At 40.0% G+C, this 18,626-nt stretch overlaps 1 protein-coding gene across 1 annotated transcript; it reads right to left on the reverse strand.

Annotated features, from left to right (window-relative positions):
- Positions 1 to 8,731: 8,731 nt before the first annotated feature.
- On the reverse strand, positions 8,732 to 11,059 carry lrrc18b (leucine rich repeat containing 18b). The gene is made up of 3 exons (XM_056366454.1): positions 10,942 to 11,059; positions 10,306 to 10,674; positions 8,732 to 9,455 (listed from the first exon to the last, which is right to left on the reverse strand). The coding sequence occupies exons 1-3, from the start codon at positions 10,945 to 10,947 to the stop codon at positions 9,027 to 9,029; spliced, it is 804 nt and encodes a 267-aa protein (XP_056222429.1). The 5' UTR covers positions 10,948 to 11,059; the 3' UTR covers positions 8,732 to 9,026.
- Between the last annotated feature and the right edge of the window lie 7,567 nt (positions 11,060 to 18,626).

Here is an 18,626-nt window from a genome sequence, read left to right on the forward strand (position 1 = left end):
TCTCTGCCTCTCTCCTCTTCCTCCTCTCTCTCTCTCTCTCTCTCTCTCTCTCTCTCTCTCTCTCTCTCTCTCTCTCTCTCTCTGACCTTCTGCAGTGCGGCCGGCAGCTAGGGGGTTGGGTGAACAGGGGAAGGGAGGAGAATGGAAAAAGAAGGGGGTGGTGAAGGAAAAAGGAGGAGGAACTCCCCCCTTTTTTTCTCTCTCTCTCTCTCTCTCTCTCTCTCTCTCTCTCTGTGCACACACGCTCAGTGGCCTCCACCCCTCCCTGTTACATTATTCATAGTGGTACATGCGCCTGGTGTAGATGGGAGGAGGAGGTTTTTTGGGAAAGGTCTCCCACCAGCAGCACGCACATCTGACCAACTAACAGATGCTTGATTTTAAGTGTCCTTATTGTTTTTTACAATGACTGCTTTTAAAGATTTCCATGTGTGTGAGGGGGGAGGGGGTGTTCATCTGGCAGGTGTCTCCTCCTTCTGCACCTAATTAAGCTGTCGAGGTCCTCAGCTTGCCTCCACCTCCTTCCCTTAATCACTCATTTCCCCCACCCTTCTTCTGCCTTCTCTCACATTTTCTTCACACCTCTCTCTATCTCTATCTCTATCTTGCTATATCATATCAATATTTGATCTCCTTTTCTCCTCAACATCTCTCACATCAATTCCCCTTCTCATTTCACTTTGAACACTTCCCTTAACCATTTTTGTCTTAATCCCCTTTGGCTTTCTAAGAATAATGCTGCATTCAATTCAAAGTCAGACGTGGGAATTTCCCAACTCGTACAGTAGGTTAGAATTACATCCTCCAGGCATTCCAGTGGTACAACTCAGAAAAAACCAGGAGAGGAAAAACATACAATTCCCCCAGTAACAAACATGTCCTGTTGCCTTGATCTACAGCGGCCTGTAACTGACACAACAAAGTGTGTAGTGGCTCTGGTAGCAAGACAAATCTATAGCTAAGAGGAAAAATGTCACGATGCATTTTTCAATACAATAAAGGTAAAGATATTTTAATTTAGTTTTCAGTAAAGTTTTAGTCAAAATTTTTCCATACATTTAAATTCTCATACCTTTTTTTTTTTTATATGAGTGAATCCAGTTGTCATTCCCAGAGCCATTTACTCTTTGTTGTTCTAGCATTACTGCAGCTCTGTGCTCTACACATACTCATATAGCATGGCCAGATAACATTAACTCAGTGGATAATCTAATAGTGAACTTTTACTGTAGAGGTAGATTTAAATGGTTGACATCCTACATTAAAACCTACACTCACTCCTGTCAACCTCCACAGCCATTAACAATGTTAACGTTAGCATTAACTTCCCTTTTTTTTTTTTTTTTTTTTTAATAAATGAAGGCTACTAGAGTGTGTGTGTTTTCATATTTTGTCCCAGCTGCTTGGTTGCTGCCTGTTTTCAGTTTGACTGAACCGCTAACGTTAGCTAACGTTAACATTAGCGGCAGAGACAAAAAGACTACTGAAATGTGTGATGCTATTATAACCTTTTGGTCTGTACGATGGCTGAAGAGCTTGTCAAGCGACAATCACCACCACAGAAACCACGTTCGGCAGCAGAGAAAACTTACAAATAGCACCTCTAATGTTTTCGTTGTGGTTGAGGTTAGTTTTGGTTTATGAAGTTAACACTGAATGTCACCAAATGCGTCCTGGAATAATTATAATGTTTTGTTTCAAAACTTTAACACATTATTCTGCCTTCAAGGAGCTTCTTTGCATCCCCCCCCCATCTGAATTTCTTACTCTCAGGCCTCTCTGGAAGGCAGCATCAGACCTGTCGTGGCTGTAGCAGCTGTGCTGTGTTTCCCTCCTCCTCCAGTGTGCAGAGGATAATAGCCTTAAGTCCTGCACTGCAATTGAATCAGAGCTGGCCTCACGTCAGCCACAGCTGCTCTTATTACAGAGCAAAGAGGGAAAGAGACGCAAAGGGGGTGGAGGAGTGTGTGTGTGTGTGTGTGTGTGTGTGTGTGTGTGTGTGTGTGCGCGCGCCCTCACACATCATACAAGCACATATACACACAGAAGGCAACAAGCAGCTAAAATGAAGCAGCAAATGAACAGATAGATTTAATGCGAGCACACGGAGCCGTTCAAGGTGGAGCCAAAATGAGTCCGACAGAAACAGAGATTGGGGTCAAATGAGCTGAAAGAGTGAAATAGGAGGGCCACGCTGACAAGAAACCAAGCTAAAGCAGAGCGAGGGGCGGGCGGGCGGGGGGGACGGACGACACACACATACACAAACACACCAAGAAGCCAAAATGAGACAGCAATAAAAAAGCATTCAGTGCCAGTGTTTGGTTTAAGCCTGAGGTTGGGTGAAAGCGATGTGGCCACACCGTGCCTGGGTGTGGCTCTGGGAGTCGTTCCACTCTGAATTTATCGCCCAAATTATCATCATTTTGTTCCGTTATCACAGAGCTGGATGTTGAACTAAAGCAAAGGAGACAGGAAGGTGAGAAAAGGAGGGAACACGGGCTCAGAGGACGGACTTTTGAAGCCACACACCAAGACGAGGGGCAGAGTTGCAAACCACCAGAGCAGTACTCAACCATAGCTTTCCTGTTTTTGTTTAGCCATAAACATTGGGTTGCTCTCTGTATACACTTCACTGACACCATAACTCTTGTATATATAAGCTTCCACGTCTATTTCAGAGCTTGCTCGATTGTCAGGCTGTTCTCTCCAGCTTGATGTGAAGGAGAGAGCTCGTATCAGAATAAGTCCCCCGTTAGGGTGGAGCACTGTGACTGAGGTTTGTAATTTTCGTGTTTGTGAAATCTGCTTTTGGTATTCTAGTCCTAGCTAAGTTGTTGAATTCTTATGTCTGCCAGAATGGCTTTTGTCAGAAGCCCCAGAAGATGGTAATATTTTTTTTAAATCTTGTATAAAGATTTTAACTTGTGTGCACCAACTTTTTACCTTCTTTTGTTATTATCTTTCCTAGTGTGCACAAGTTGAAATCTTGTTTGTATGTTATTGTCTAGTTTACACAAGTTACCATTTTGTGTGCGTAAGTTATTATCTAGTTTACACAGGGTGTAATCTTGTCTCCGCACGTTAGCTCGCGCAAGATATTGATCTTGTTCGCAAGTTTTTATCTAAGTCACACAAACACCTTTCTTCACACAAGCTAATACCAATCTTGTTTGCTTGAGTTGTTATCTTGTGCACACAAGACAATAACTTAATTGCTTACACAAGATAAAAACTTGATTGGATCCTGACAGATGTGATATATTGTAAGGTGGAATGCCTTTTCTTCAACAAAGACCACAGTTATCTGGACTTTGGCAGCAGAATTAGCCGTGAAGAGTAAAACCTGGTGACTTCAGGTAGGAAGATGTGGATTAACTTTTAGAAACTGGACAGTATAACAGAACACAGGTGTGTATCTGAGTAACCATCAACGACAGGCGAAAAACAAGATAAATAGGAACCATGCAAATTTAATTTCAAAGGTGGTTGATATTTACATGTATCTGGATGTCCAAATCAAGAGTTTTCTAATAGACTCCAAAGGCCCTGAAGAGTTCAACATTTACCATTTATTGTATATCATCTATTACTCATCACACATCACATCAATAAATTAGTTTTACTTAATTATAAGTTTTCCACTGTCTTTTTTTTTTTTCTTCGAGCAAGTCACACAAAATACTGAAATCTCTCTACGTATTGTGTCTTGCATTATGACTAATGAACAGCTTAGTGTAAGTGATGCATGCAGTCTCTATGGAATGTGGGAGACGGATAAATGGCATTGACTCAAATATAACCCAGAAACATTAATTTTGGATCAGCTATAACAAAAAACGTTTGTGTGAGAGAGTGTGAGTGTGAGAAAACAGTAGATCTTGAATTAGAAATCAGTAACAAGAGCGGCTGTGCCTAAAACCTTCGCTGTGTTTCTTGCTTTTGTGAGTAGAGCGTTAGTTGTGGTGCTGTATCATCACTTCAGATGAGTAACTTTATAATCATGCAACCATCATGATGATCTAATGCTCACAAGGTGTTGAAATCCACATCTTTCCCATGTCTTCCATCCATCCCTTATGACATGATTGTCGTATTATACTTGTGATTTTCCTGGTGTGAAAAGCAAAACCACCTGCTGTGATAATGCTCTAGATTGTACTTGCTGTGTTGCACCATCCTGTTCCAAACTGCTCCATTAAAGAGTGATGATTTACAAACAGGAAGGAGTCAATGGTGCACATATGACTATTGTGCGGTTAGCAGCCGAGCTAACCGCGCTTGTTGTCGGTGAAAAAGCCAGCTAGCTTGGCGTGTGCTCCTGTCTGCAGCAGTCCTCCAGCTAGTCCTGCGAGTATCGCCCTGTCATGAAGCTTCATGCACCACCTGTTTTACAAGGTCACACACATGAACCGCGGTTCCGCCACTTACAGTGTGACCACGGTTTAAGATTCCTGACACACATTCTGCTGTCATCACACAGTCGCTGTTTGGCCTGCAGAATAACAAAACCCTGTATGTATAAACTGAACTCATGTGGCATCCATGTTGAAAATGAAATCAATCCTGTTTCTCTGTCGTTACTTATTGTGTTTCTCGCTCCTCCGTCACCTCTGTTGAGGTCAAGTAATGTCGCAGAGGATGAACCACACTCAGAATGCTAACAAGTCCTCAAGATCCACAGTGTTTAAAAAAACCCTTTGAAATATTGATAGCGAGGATGATTAAAGTTTCATATTGGCAGGGATGGGCTACACTAAAACGGACCCGTGGGTGGCTGCTGAAGGTGTGACTGTTGATTTAGCATTATTTATTGATCGCCAGCAACTGACTGTGACGGGACGCTTCAGTCAGTGACAGGGGTTGTACTGACATTAGCTCTGCCTCTCTACATACATGTATTATAATCAGATTTGATTTCCATAGTACATTTTATATAAATAACTTAAGGGTATGACTTCCTACATTTATACCAACATATGGTGGAGATTTTCCATTAATGTGATGGACTTACATTTGTTACATACTTGGTATCATGTTGTATCTATAAACATTTTCTAGATGAATGTTCCATAAAACAGACTTTATTTTGATATCAACATGACAATAGATAAAGATATATAGAAAGGGTTAGAGGGTTTTGTTAATATAAGAGATAAGATAGTCCTTTATTAGTCCCGCAGTGGGGAAGTTGGTGCTAAAGCAGCAAAGTGGACAGTAAAAAGAAATGCAAGATGAAAATTCAAAAGAAAGTTCAGAAATAGTTAGAAAATTAATAAATTAACAATAATATAGTATGGCAGTATAGTATGTAAATATAGATATTAGAAATATGTTAAAATAGTGTCAAAATGGAGTGTGTTAATTATAGCACATGGTGAGTTTGTAAGTTTTTGGTGTGTGTTATTCAACACAAACCTATTATATTTTTGAATATACATACATTTCAAAAGAAATGCATGAGGAAATCTTTATTTACACTCGGTGCTGGGAAACTTACAGCAGGAAGCAGAATGTTAATTACACATTATAAAGTGTCTGCATGCCGTGATGTGATGAACCTTAAAAAAGCTGAATGAAAGATTTTATGCTACAAATTGTGTTTTAGTTTAAAAATATCAGATCATGCAGCTGCTCGTATGTCAAGGTTCTGACAAGTTATATTCTGTTAAATATTTAATTCAGGTAAACTGTTCCACTTGCAGTAACCAAATAACAATGTGTGAGCAGCAGAAGCCTGAAAGTAGAAATGTTTAATTACATTGCAGTGTTAATGGTACTTCAGCTAATAAGCTAAAACACATTTTTGCTCATTAAAACCTCGTCTCTCTAATAAGTAACAGTCCAGTGACTGAAGCTCTTGTTCTTTAATTAGGAGAAAGAGAATTAAATTGGTGCTGGGTCAGAGAGTGGTGTGACGGACTGAAGAGACATTCAGCAGACAGGTGTTTTCCCTCGAGTTCTGTCTGTCCGTCTGCCTCTGCCTTTCTGCCTCTAACCCCCCCCTCTGCCCCCATTACCCTCCCTCCCTGCTCTGTCACTGACAATTAGCACGGGGCCATGATGTCATCCGCTAATGGTTATGTGAGGAGCAGACAGGACTGCGGCGTATGCAATATGGATGGCAGCCTTCTGCCTGTCTGACTGTGTTTCTGTCTCTTTGTCTGAATCTTCTTACTCAGTCTTTTTGTCACATCACCGTCGCAGCATAGAGGCGTTTTTCGGAACAAGAGCTGCTCTGACGGCGTAATGCAATTAGTCGACTTTAATGTCATTGTCAGGAAGCTAACAGCATGTCTACAGAGAAAGTATTTCAGCCGTGTTCTTCAGACTCAAAATTTTTTAAAGTTTCTTTTTATAAGTCAATTTAACTTGAACCCACATCTGCAATCTTATTTCATTGATTGGTGTCCCAGTTTTCTAACTCCTGACTTCAGTTAGCTTTTGTTGATGTGATTAGCTGAGGGGCTCACTATTTTTTCCAGCCCACACTGAATGTTTGAATGATGTGTTCAATATGGACAAGAACAAAACAGTGATTTGCGTGTTATTAGTTAGAATAGATCATTATTATAACTTGGATGATGATCTAGGGAAAATTTATACATGAATTCAGATATTTCCAAAGGTTCATTCACATTTTCTTGCCAGCATATATGCTGTTGGGTCATCAAGTGACTATATGAAAAGTGTTGCTGTAATGTGAAAGTGAGAAACTTACCACCCGTCTCTGCCATCCCTGCCGACTCTACATGGTGTTTTAGTGTCTTTCAGATCATTGTTTTGGTTTTATGGCCCACAACTTTACTGTTCTCTCTCTCATGAACCTTATTCCCAACGCTGCATTCATCTGTTTCCACAGAATAACTGCCCAGCACAAGCTGTGCACTGTCAGTTGTGATGCTTCCAAGTGAACAAAAAAAAATCAATTAATGCACGTTTAAGAAATTTGCATTATTACGTCAATTTGATTTTGACTTGCAATTATACAAATGATACAAATAGAACCTTTGATACATAAAAATGTAAATGTTGGAAGGACCTTGACTTGACTTGAAAGCCCCACAATGACTATTTGAGTTCCTCGTTTCATTTCTTGTAATGTAACAAGGTCCAAGTGCCCTCTATCTCAGTCAATAACAGCCAGGGCCATGCAATGAAAATGAATTGCATTCTGTTCGTGGCCACATTGCTTTGCCTCTGCAGCACTTCTATTGCATTCATTCAGCCTTCCTCTGTGTGTTTGGGGTTGATTGATGCCCAGAGAGAGAGAGAGACGGGGGTGGGGTCGAGGGACTGAAGGAATGGCTGAGTGAAAAAGCAGGGCGAAACAAACAGACAGCACATCTATATGTGCGTGCATGTGTGTGAATTGATTTTCAATAGCTCTGACGGTGTCCGTCTGTAAGGGAGCGCTAGGCAAGGAGCATTAGACTGCTCAGCTGTGACCGACCTCCAGCTAGCTGCAGGAGCTATTTAAATAAAGATCACATAATAAACCAAGCGGTGGTTAACAACAGAAAAAGCACCATGAAAAATAAATGAATAATACACATATAAGGTGTACAGGTTATTTAATTTGTGCTGTCAAGATAATAGATGCATAAATATTAGATTTTAAACCTGAAACTTGGTAACACAGAAATATTCATGAAGCTGCATTAATGTGGTGTAAAGATTTTTCAACTGTGACAGACAAACCAGAAAAGTCCATTCAATTGATGCTGCACTGCTATAAATATAAAAGTGGGTACAGCAAGTTCTGTAACATCTTATTTTCGGCAGCGTGGTCGACTTGTCACATCCATCATAATCTAAACTCTATAGGTTTGTTTTGTTTTTTTTAAGAGGGAGCGTACTGCTACTTACTCCAGGCCTCTGCTCGCTGTCCTTCATGTTTTACTGTGTCTCTGCTCAGTCTCACAGTGCGGCCGAGTCAATACCAGGCAGCTCGCCTCTTAATGAGTCTATCTACTGAGATCTTAATCCAGTCCACTCAGCACTCTTCAGCTCAGCTCAGTGGTAAAAACCGAACGACACGGACCTCTGAGGTTATTCTGTTTTCAGATTGTATTGACTGTTTTTTTTTTTTTTTCGTGGACGCAGGAAGGCAGATGACAGCAGAGTGAGAAAGGATTGATCTTGAGCTGGTAATAAGTTAAACGGGGTGATTCCACCCACTGATCAACAGTCGTAGCCCATGAAGGTGGAGAGAGGGAGCCCAGTCGGGGGGCGGGGCAGTGGGTCGGTGCATGGCAGCGTATGAGCTGTGGGCGGGAAGGAGGGTGTTGATTGATCTAACCTACCTGTTCTTTTTGTTCTCCCACTGACCTTTTAAAGGTATTTGTTTCATTAGTAAAAACCTGGTTGTTTAGTCTGTTTACAAACCAGCACATGTAGTTGTGTTTTGTGGTTTGTTCATAAAATTCCTTGTTTTTCTTGCACATGGTTCTGTCAGCTGATCTTTCTTTCTTGCTGGAAAACCTTTTGTTTTGCCACTTCCCCTCATCCTCTCATTTCTCATCGGGGGAACATAAAACGTTGTATTTAAGTTTATTACATTTCCCTTTGTTAATTGTGTTTGAATTTTGCATTAAATTTGAATTATTGGCATTTTTTTCTTGTATGGTTTGTTGTGTAGAATAAACCATTAGTGAAGTGAGGGCTTAGCTAGGGTTCTCTGATCAAAGTGGCCCACTGGATGTTCAGCTAATGTCTTTTAACACAAAACTTTATTTTTGAATAACTTGAGAAGAAAATGTGACAAGCATCCAGACTCCTCAGTTGTTCCTCAGCAGTTCATAATAACACATATATTGTCGTTGATCCTTACTGTCAGTGTTAAAACAGCAGATGGCGCTGTAGTGTAAGTTAAAGCTCAGTTCGTGGGAACAGCACAATATGAAATCATCCCGAGTGTTTGATTTTACAGGGAGGTAAAATAAAAGGAGAAATAAATCATTTTAAATTTCATATATGCCTTGTATGAATGTGTTTTTAACAATACATTTCCCTGTCTTCTTAGCTCAAGTTATTTTGCTTTTCACCACATCATCCATCTTCCTCCTCTCAGTTTGACACATATTCAGACAGGTGTCACACAGGCAGCTCTCTGTGACCAGGTAAAGCCTCTCTGTTGTCATTATTAACCCGTGGCTGGGTGTCAGCTCGGTGAGGATGGGGTTCCTGTCCAGGTTGACCTTCTCCAGTTTATTCATCCTCGAGAGGCAGGGGGGGACGCGGGTGAATCGGTTGTCCGAGAGGCCGATGTGGCGGAGCTCCTTCAAGGCTCCGATGGAGGACGGGAGATCCTCCAACAGGTTGAGACCCAGATTCAGTGTGTGGAGTTTCTTCAGCAGGCCCAGCTCGCTGGGAACGCTTGTCAGACGGTTGTTGCACAGGTTCAAAACCAGCAGGTTCTGGAGATGGACGATAGTCACAGGGAGCGCCTCCAGCTACGATACACAGGGACACATTCTGTAGTGAACAACAAAACCATTTCCTGGATTTCTTTCTCTTTTATTCTCTTTTTTTCTCTTCATGCTCTTTTGTTTTAATGTATTTTAATGTGCAGATTGATACAGAAATTGCTATTATATTATATATTATATTTATTATTATTATTAGATCATTTTAAGGCCATGTCTTAAAGAGGAGCTTAGATTTAAAATCTAGTTTTCAAGCCTTCATTATTTCAGTTTATCTTCTTTTTCTGTGGCACATCTTTCTAAACGCATTCATCAAATATCCACAAACTAATCCAAAAACTAAAAAATATTAAATTTATTAAATAAATAGTTATTTTGACTACAGCAATTTAGTATTGCATATTTGTAATTACAATTGATGCAGCAGTGTCACAGAGATACTGACTTTTAATCGGGAGTGTAGAGTGTCGACACCTCCCACAATGCAACTTAACACCTTCTTTGCCGTGTAAACACTCATGTCTTCCAGACTCACAATCTCAGTGGGCAATGGAGGCTTTTGGTTTTAAATTTCAAGTCTCCCAGGCCCAAGTCGAGGGGACACCGATGACATCATATAGGTTATTTACTTAGACTTGACGAAGCTCCTTCAGAGCCTCAGAAGATTTTAAACAACAGACCCGGTTAGTAAGTAATAAACTGACCTTTATGTGTAAAATTCGCTGCACTGTCTCTTTAAGTAAAACCCTGGTTTAGTTTTTAATAGAATAAGTCACAGTTTTGACAGTATTTGGGGTCAAGTGTTATTCAGTGACAAAGTGATGGAATCAAAGTTGCCTTTTGAAGCGTCTTTTCTTCAGCTTCTCGTCATACTCACGTAGTTACTGTGCAGATCCAAAACACTCATGTTGATGAATTTATCAATAAAATCTGGAATCTTTCTGATCAGGTTCCTGCTCAGGTCCAGTTCATCGATCTCCCACAGCTTCTGGATGCACTTAGGCACCGTGGCGAACTCCTTGAAACTGAGGTCCAGACGCCGTTTACCGTCCAGCGTCAGCCCCATGTAGTTCTGAGCCATTTTCAAGGTGATTGTCTTCCCGGTAGACTTTTTGCCTTTCTTTCCTTTGGCCATGCTGCTGCAGGGAGACAGATGATATAGTGGACAGTGACGGGGTCTGTAGTTAACGTGGAGTTGACAGTTGAACTGGTCTGTAAGATTATGTTTCCCAACACAGTCCAGCAGCTGTAACAGTAGACAAAGTCCGAGTTTTACCTTTCTCCTCAGATAAAATACGCGTAACATTATCACTCATTGTTTCATGACGAAGCAAATTCACTACACTTTGCAGGGGCTTTACTCTGGTGTATGTGCAATGAGTGTATTGTTTAAGAACAGTACTATGGTAGTTCAAGTGTAGTGTCAGTCAGAAGTGAATAATTGTTTGTTTTTAACATATTAGTTTAGTTTTCTTACAAAGAAATTAAGAATCAAGAAACTCTTATTCCTCACCAGCATTAATAAATCCACAAAACCAGTTCAAGAAAAAGACAAAAAGGATTCAGACTCCAAGTTCTCTACATCAAAATTCCCCTGAAGAGAGTTGTAAATAGAAACGTGAGACTTGTCGACAAGGAAGCAGGTGACATGTTGCCTGGAATCCTGCAGTTTGGGTCTGGACTCACTTGACCGGAAATTACATTTGTTTTCATTTGTTTCTAGGCAACTGTTGTCTGGTCTGAGTGTACTTTGTGGCAGGGAGCAGCGATAGCAGGACTGGTGGCTGCATTTGGAAGCCATTTTAAAAAATTACAGTAACCATTTCTAGGATATTTCTCTTTTCAATAAAACTCATAGTGGAGAGTGTCGGTGTTGCTCACTGATCGTATAAGGCAGTGGAGGATGTGATTTTCCTCAACAGCCTCAGGGTTGCCAGGTCTCTAAATAAAGCAGTGAGACTCTGTCATCCCATATAAGTCTGGCTCACAGTGGAAAGTCTCAGAGGAAAGTTCAATGATCCTCAGAAAAGCTGATAAGAACAAAACAAAAAGAGAGAAAATATTAGATCCTGGTTCTTCTTTCTTTTTAATATAACTTTCCGCACTGAAATGGCCAAATTAAATTGATTTTATTATCATAAAACATTAGCTATTACAGTTTCAGTCCAAGAGCAAGTGATTTCATACCTCTGTTTCACTCAACTTTACATATTACTTTAGACAGGGCTTTTCCAGTTATGATTACTTAATGGAAAACTATTAGTAATACCGCAGTCTGCATAACAGGGTGTTAATTGTCAGTGAACTTATGGTTTATAAATAAGACATTTCATGCAATAAATCACTTTTCTGCAGGATTATCTCTTGACAGTATTTTGTGTCAAGTATCAGTATCGGTATAATTCGCTCATTAAAAATAAATGCTTGTAAGAAACATTATACATTAATTGGTTGTTTTTTTTTCCTCACAAAATTATACCCAAAAATGTTTCCTAGTTGGCACAAAGATGCATTTAAAAAGGGAGCTGAAGCTCTTTGCTTTCATTCATTTAATCCGATTTCAGAATGGATTTCTGGATACTTGTTTATGTTGATAAAAACAGTAGTAAACAAACAAACAAACAAACAAAAAAGCTGAATCTGTCATTTGGAAACATACAGAATCCCTTTAATTCAATTTCAAGAAGATACAAATATTTTTTGTAAAAAAAGAAAATAAAAAAAAAGTTATGTCTAAAAATGTTGTTTTTGAAATGCAAAATGAAAATATGTATAAAAATCATATACTAATTAAAAATATAATTAAAGTTCACAGCACACCGACCTTGACACACATAAGACAGAGATTTCACCTTTGCCTTTTAATTTCGACTCCAGTGTTTGTAAATAATTTCCAGTCTGACCCATTTCTCAAGCTTTAATTTGATACAACAGTCACACGGCTGCAATGATATCTTACACACACACACACACACACACACACACACACACACACACACACACACACACACACACACACACACAGAGACTTCTGTCAGCAGTAAGTATAATGTATCACATACTGTAGTCTCACCTCAGATATTACTCAGCTGTGACCTGACTAGATTTAGCCTCACAGTGACTCCTAGCTGTCAGTAGGTGGTGCTGTCTCTGTGGAAATCACAGTATCGTGTCACTCCATCAGTGCAGTTCACAGTCAGACATAACTACACAGGCTGCAGGGTGAAACAGTCAGATTTCTTACTGCTGTTTAGGAAAATTTGAAACCCATTTTGTGAATTTTAAATAAGTAGATGAATATTTAATGTAAAACAGTCCTGGAAGTAAAGAGGCAATGGTCATAGTTGGATAAATATTTCCAGGGTTACCAGGAATTGGCATGAGGTGTATGATGTTGTGATAGGCTAATAACAAGACAAAAGAACTAAAAAAAGAGTTCTTTGAGTTACACAATAACTGTAGTTCATTTTATTTTCTTATTAAAAATGTGACAAAATCGGAGTTAAAGCAAAAACAAATGATAAATGCAAGTATTTCAGTCATAAGGTGTTTGTTAGAACCAACGTTGTAACTATTTCTTACCTCCAAAATATCAGAAATGACCATAAGATGAAAGGCAGAGTGATTCCATTAACCTATCAATCAGTTTGGGAGCGGGTGGTCCTGACTGTCAAGTCAAGAGGTTATAATACGTCTTCTGAGCAGCGCTACATCTTCAGGGGGGATTAGATGCTAAAGTGAGTTGCTATCGGAGAGTGGCGAGACAGGCCGGGGCTAGCTGGTTAGCATGCTAACTTCAGCAGAGGAAAAGACTTGATGGAGACTAGAGAGAGTTAGAGAGTTAACACTGGCGTTGCTTTCCACCGCTGGAGACGGCTCTTGGTAAGTAAAGGAATTTAGTTTGATGCTGAACTCGCAATGTTTCCTCTAGACTGGTAAGTAAACAGCTGTTAATGCTAACGTTCTTTATGTAGCAGTAGCAAAACTTACAGTTGGCCTTTTTTTCATGGTTGACTTTTTAACATGTTGCAGAGCTGGAAAAGCACAGATGCAAAAGACTTAAAAACAAGAGAGAGAGAAAAAAAATACAACAGCCCACTTTGTGTGGTTTTGTTATGTTTTAAACTTTAACCACAGAATTGCATCTCTCGTGATGCCAAGTCGGTTAGAATACTTTGCTTAAAAGCCTGATTCTCAAAGTGAATGCAGCACAGTACCTGATGAATTGGAAATCTTGACCATGGTTCTCATTATAAAATCTTAACAAATTGTTCAAACATGGTTATTATTTTTAAGTCTGCATGCACCAATCTACTATAAGATCATTTATGGAACCACATGAAGAAGGGACTTTTGGTGTGCATGTAAACACCAACTTGAATCATGGCAGTAAATATAATCATGCTCCAGACAGGAGACAATCTGCTTGGGTCAGGAGTTAGATTCCACCGTGGCTGTCAGAGCAAAAGCAGCCATGGTGATGTAGAGTGTGGAAAAAGTGGCCACAGATGCCATATTTTTTTTGTAATGGTAAACTACAGACAAACCCAAACCCCTTTTACTTCCTCCGTTATTGCCCCAGTCTTCCTGCCCTTTCTTGGTCATTTATTTCTCCTGAAACAGCAGGCGACAGTATAATATGGTCTGTTAGCCTGAGTCATTTCCCCCAGCAGTGTGATATACGGGTCGGGAGAAATACAGGTCACACCGGAGGAAATGGTGCTGACCTAATTGAGTGAGGTACTGCACACAGCAGTTCAGATTGCGTCTAATGATAAGAAGTGTGTGTGTGTGTGTGTGTGTGTGTGTGTGGTGTGTGTGTGTGTGTGTGTGTGTGTGTGTGTGTGTGTGTGCGCGTGTGTGTATTTCTGTATTTCTGTATATGCATGTACAAGCATTTGTGAGCTTGACAGAGACTGAGAGACACAGAGAAGCAAAGAAAGAAAATAAAAAGGAAGAAAATGAAATTTATTTTAAAAAGTTTATGTTGGACAGATTATTGAGTATTTTAGCCTCAGTAAATGTCTCGTAACTTTTAAGATCTTGCACCACACCTAATCTATACATTTAATAAAATTGTTTTATTCCTTATGTTTGTTGTGATTTTCATTTGCCCTCAATAATTTTCCTTTTTGGCAATTCCAGTCCCTGCTATTTAATATATTTTATATATATAAGCCTCTGCCTTATCAGTAACGAGCCTGTGTCCTTGTATCCATTTAACAAACATCTAAGGTTTAGAAGTAGTATATCCTGGGATGTGATTTCCCCAGGTGGCATTTTTTGGCCCCTTTTACTGTATCCTAATGACAGACTGATGAGGTAATCAAACATACAGGAACAGAAATAGTAGCAGATAATCAAAGAGATGTAGAAATAATAATGCGTCTTCATCCTTCATCCATCAATTTACTAACCTGCCAGGGAAGATTTCCTTTCTTTCATTACTCATTTCCTTCCTTCCTGTCTTCTTTCCCAGCTGCTCGACAGCATTTTTTAAAAACATTTTCCTGCTGGTTACCGGCATGGTTTTATATACCAACATATCATCCATGTGTCTTGTAATACGTCTTAGTACTCATACATTCATAATGAATGTCTCTAAAGTTTTCTGCTCAAACTGCTGAGTTGTGTCTGTTTCCTTTTAACCAGTTCATGAAGTCAGCTTTGATAAAAAAAAAAAAAAACCTCAAATGCCTAAAAAATATGGTTGAAAACTTAAACATGGCACATTGACCGAGGTTGGAGAAATTTTATCTTTATTAGCTGGAATGGTTTGAAACAACTTCAAAGACACCATCCACCATCTTTGCTGTTAACTCAACATGTGGAACTGGATGAATTGGATTACTGACGTTGGTAACGGTGAATAAGAAATTTTATTTTTTCACATCCGCTGCAGATATGCCCTCAAGCGAGACACTTGGTTTGCATTTCTAAAAAACTTGATAGAAACCACAATTCACACCAGAATGCTTAAAACAGTTATTCCTACCTGTTACGACTGCAGCCATATTGTTTTTTCAGTTCAGTTTTTTTTTTTTTTTGTTGTTGTTCTTTTCTCACGACGTGTGATTGAGTGTGAGTATGCATTTACATATCGATGTTCAAAAGGATGAGGAGGTGATTGGTGGACTACAGCGGATCCTGCAGCTGATTGGCTCCTTGTGGGATGATTCGTCAATTATAAGATGGTGCGGCCGTGCTGCGACGGGAATGCTCCTCTCCTTCCTGTCCCAACCAGCCACACTATTGTTTTGCTTCCCAGTAACTTTCATTCTTATTGTTTCTTTTGTACCTGAGAGAGAGTTGGTCGGGGTGGACTGCCATTTTCCTTTGATCCCAATTTTCTCCTCTATTTGTTAGTAAGTGGAGGTTAGTTATAGTGCTTGAGTTTTGTTTATATTCGGATAGGTTACCTTGGTGTGTTATTCTCTGTGTCCACCCCGAGGCTAGAATCTCACTTTTGTTTGGAAAAACACATTGTAAATAAATGCAACAGTTGGTAACTACCAGCACAGTGTTTTGGTGGCTGCTTTGGACTTGGAGAAGATGGGGTTAATCTCGTGTTGTGCCTCGTTCACCCCTCAGACAGGACATAACACTATGCAATCTACAAAAAGAATAGAATCATCACATGGTGGTGAATTGTCACTGGACACTTCTTAGTTTTGCTCTGGGGTCATGTTTTCACTTCCCTTTTAAAACTGCTTTGCAAGGTCAGTTTTTGATTGGCAAAGGGAAACGCTTCCACAAAAGACAGAGGAAACTAAAACAAGTTTGCAGCTGCAGAGTTGCTTCTGTGCAGCTGCACAATAGCCAAACATAAAAGACTGCGTGGCTCCCAGGTGTTTAATATACTGTGTGCTCCTTTGAGAAATGTAAAGGAATTTCAAAAGTGGATCATCTTTTTCACGCTCAGTCAACCTTTACAGGATACCGGCAGTCTTAAAAGAAACATAAATTCAGGCAGTAGGAAGCATCTTTATCCCTCTCAGGAACAGACACAGCGCTGAGTGCAGGCTCCAGCATTTGTCACAGGGATTTTGTGATTCTTCCTTTCCAGTGTGCCTCTGCATGATCTGTCTTCTTTATGTACTATTGTTTGTGTGTACTAGGCTGAAGCTGCTTTTGTGCAGGGATGAGTGATAGCATGTTGGATATGTTTAGGAAAGCTGGCACCGTGGGGGCAGAGGCATCCGTGTGTTTGTCTGAGCTTTGAATGGATGTGGCTTTCCTTTCCTCTAACTATGTGACTGTCGTGTTGTCTTTGCTACATGGGGCTGGGAGTTCAAAGAGCTCTTTTTCTCTTTGTCTACATTTTTTTCAGGAAACATGGACTTGACAAAATATTCACTTTTCATTTGAGAAAGTGGTTTTGAGTAAGTCAGTCGTGTGGTATTTGTCTCCATATCATGAATGTATTAACTGGTTTTGTTGGCACTGTTTACAGAGAAATGGCTGTTTCAGAGTTCAATTATAAGACATAAAGCGATCAGTCATTACCTCCTAATCCTTTCCTCTAGCTTGCCTCAGGAAATGCTTTAAGGAAACTGTGTAAACACTAAAAACACTAATATGTTCCTCATAATTTAGTGATCATCATCACTTCCTCTCAGGGGAAGCGCCTCTGTCACATCAAAGCTCTTTGTGTTTGTTGGTTAGTTCATTCACATAACTTTTTGCCGTAAGCCCTGACATAGAAATCACAGCAGTGTGAGTCATCTCTAAGTTTCACTCTTCATCTACGTTAGCAAGAGTTTTGTTTGGTGGTTTTCAACTGTAAAGTCTAATGGCCCCTTTCACTGTGCAGGTTCATTACATTGTTGATATTAGATAAATCTGTCTGGTCTAGTCCTAAATTCCTAACACTCTCAGAATTGGTTGACAAAGCTCTAAACTGGCACTGATAGTTGGTCTCAAAGTGTGGACCATTGTTTTGAATTGGCAGTCAAAGATTTCACATGGTTAGCATCACACTGGTTCAAAAAGCCAGTGGGATCGTGACGTTGGGTTTTGGATTACTGCAGAAAAATTGCTCTGCGACAAACAAAAGTTTATGATACTCACATGTTTTGATCAGCAGGATAATCTTCAGAAATGAAGATCACTTTTATGATTTTGAAGCCTAAATACAATCGCCAGAAGTAAAAAGCTTAATAAGAACTGAACAGCAGTCACATGACTTTCCTTTTACAAAGTTAGTATTAGTTTGCAAAAAGCACAAGTATAAACACAACGAGGCTGTTAAGGTGGACTGGTGAGTAAATCGGTTTTAGTGTTCGATATGATGACAACCTCTGTCGTTTCATTTAGTGACTTCGCAACCTTTTTTGTCATGACAGTATTTTATGTCATAGAATAAAACATGAAAATATCTTGAGCTTGTGTGAACCACTAGACTGCAGGACGAGAAGAGCCAGAAGTGCTAAAATGCTAACTAATATCTGGGTTTCAGGCCTCACTCCTGCAGCACGAGGGGAAACCTCATTCTGACATTGCCTTCATCATTGAAAACCCCCACCGCTGTCTTCACCGACTGTTAACAATCTAGAAAGGCATTGTAGTATGATGTCACCATTTTCGCGGAGCGCCCAGAGGGGTGACAGGCAGCCAGCCGGTGAGCCCGAGACTGTTCCTCATTAGTTCTGCTCTGCCTGGAGTTCCACACAACAGCAGAGTGAATCAAGGCACTGAGACATGACAGTCACGCTTGCTGCAGACTAATAAATCCTGTCATGAAATGCCTCATCAGTTACTGCGTGTCTGTCAAACACATGCAAGTGTGAGACGAAGATGAAAAAGTTGTTGGGTTCAAAACAAGAGCCAGGCTGTTGGAATTTGCAGTTAAAGCTTTGACGAGCCGCTTTGTTTTTATCTACCTATCGTTTTGCATTTCAGCTGCATTACAACTTCTGCCAGTTTGTCTTTTTCAACATCAGAAATGCCTTCTTTTTTTTTTTTTTTTAGATACTAAATGCCAAAAGCTTTGAAAATGGGAGATTTTAACATTTAACAGACCTGCGAAGGAGTAAACCACCGTCCCTTCCCATTCTCAGAGCCAGTGTGTCTATTAGCCTGCAGTAACAGAGGGAGCCGAGAAATCCCACTATTTTTCCTGATGTTTTCTTTCCTCGTCATCCTCTAGGAACTTCGAAAACAAGCAGTCTCCCTCTGAATTTATGACTGGACTAACAC

Source organism: Seriola aureovittata, chromosome 21, assembly GCF_021018895.1.
Source record: "Seriola aureovittata isolate HTS-2021-v1 ecotype China chromosome 21, ASM2101889v1, whole genome shotgun sequence".
Taxonomy (NCBI): domain Eukaryota; kingdom Metazoa; phylum Chordata; class Actinopteri; order Carangiformes; family Carangidae; genus Seriola; species Seriola aureovittata.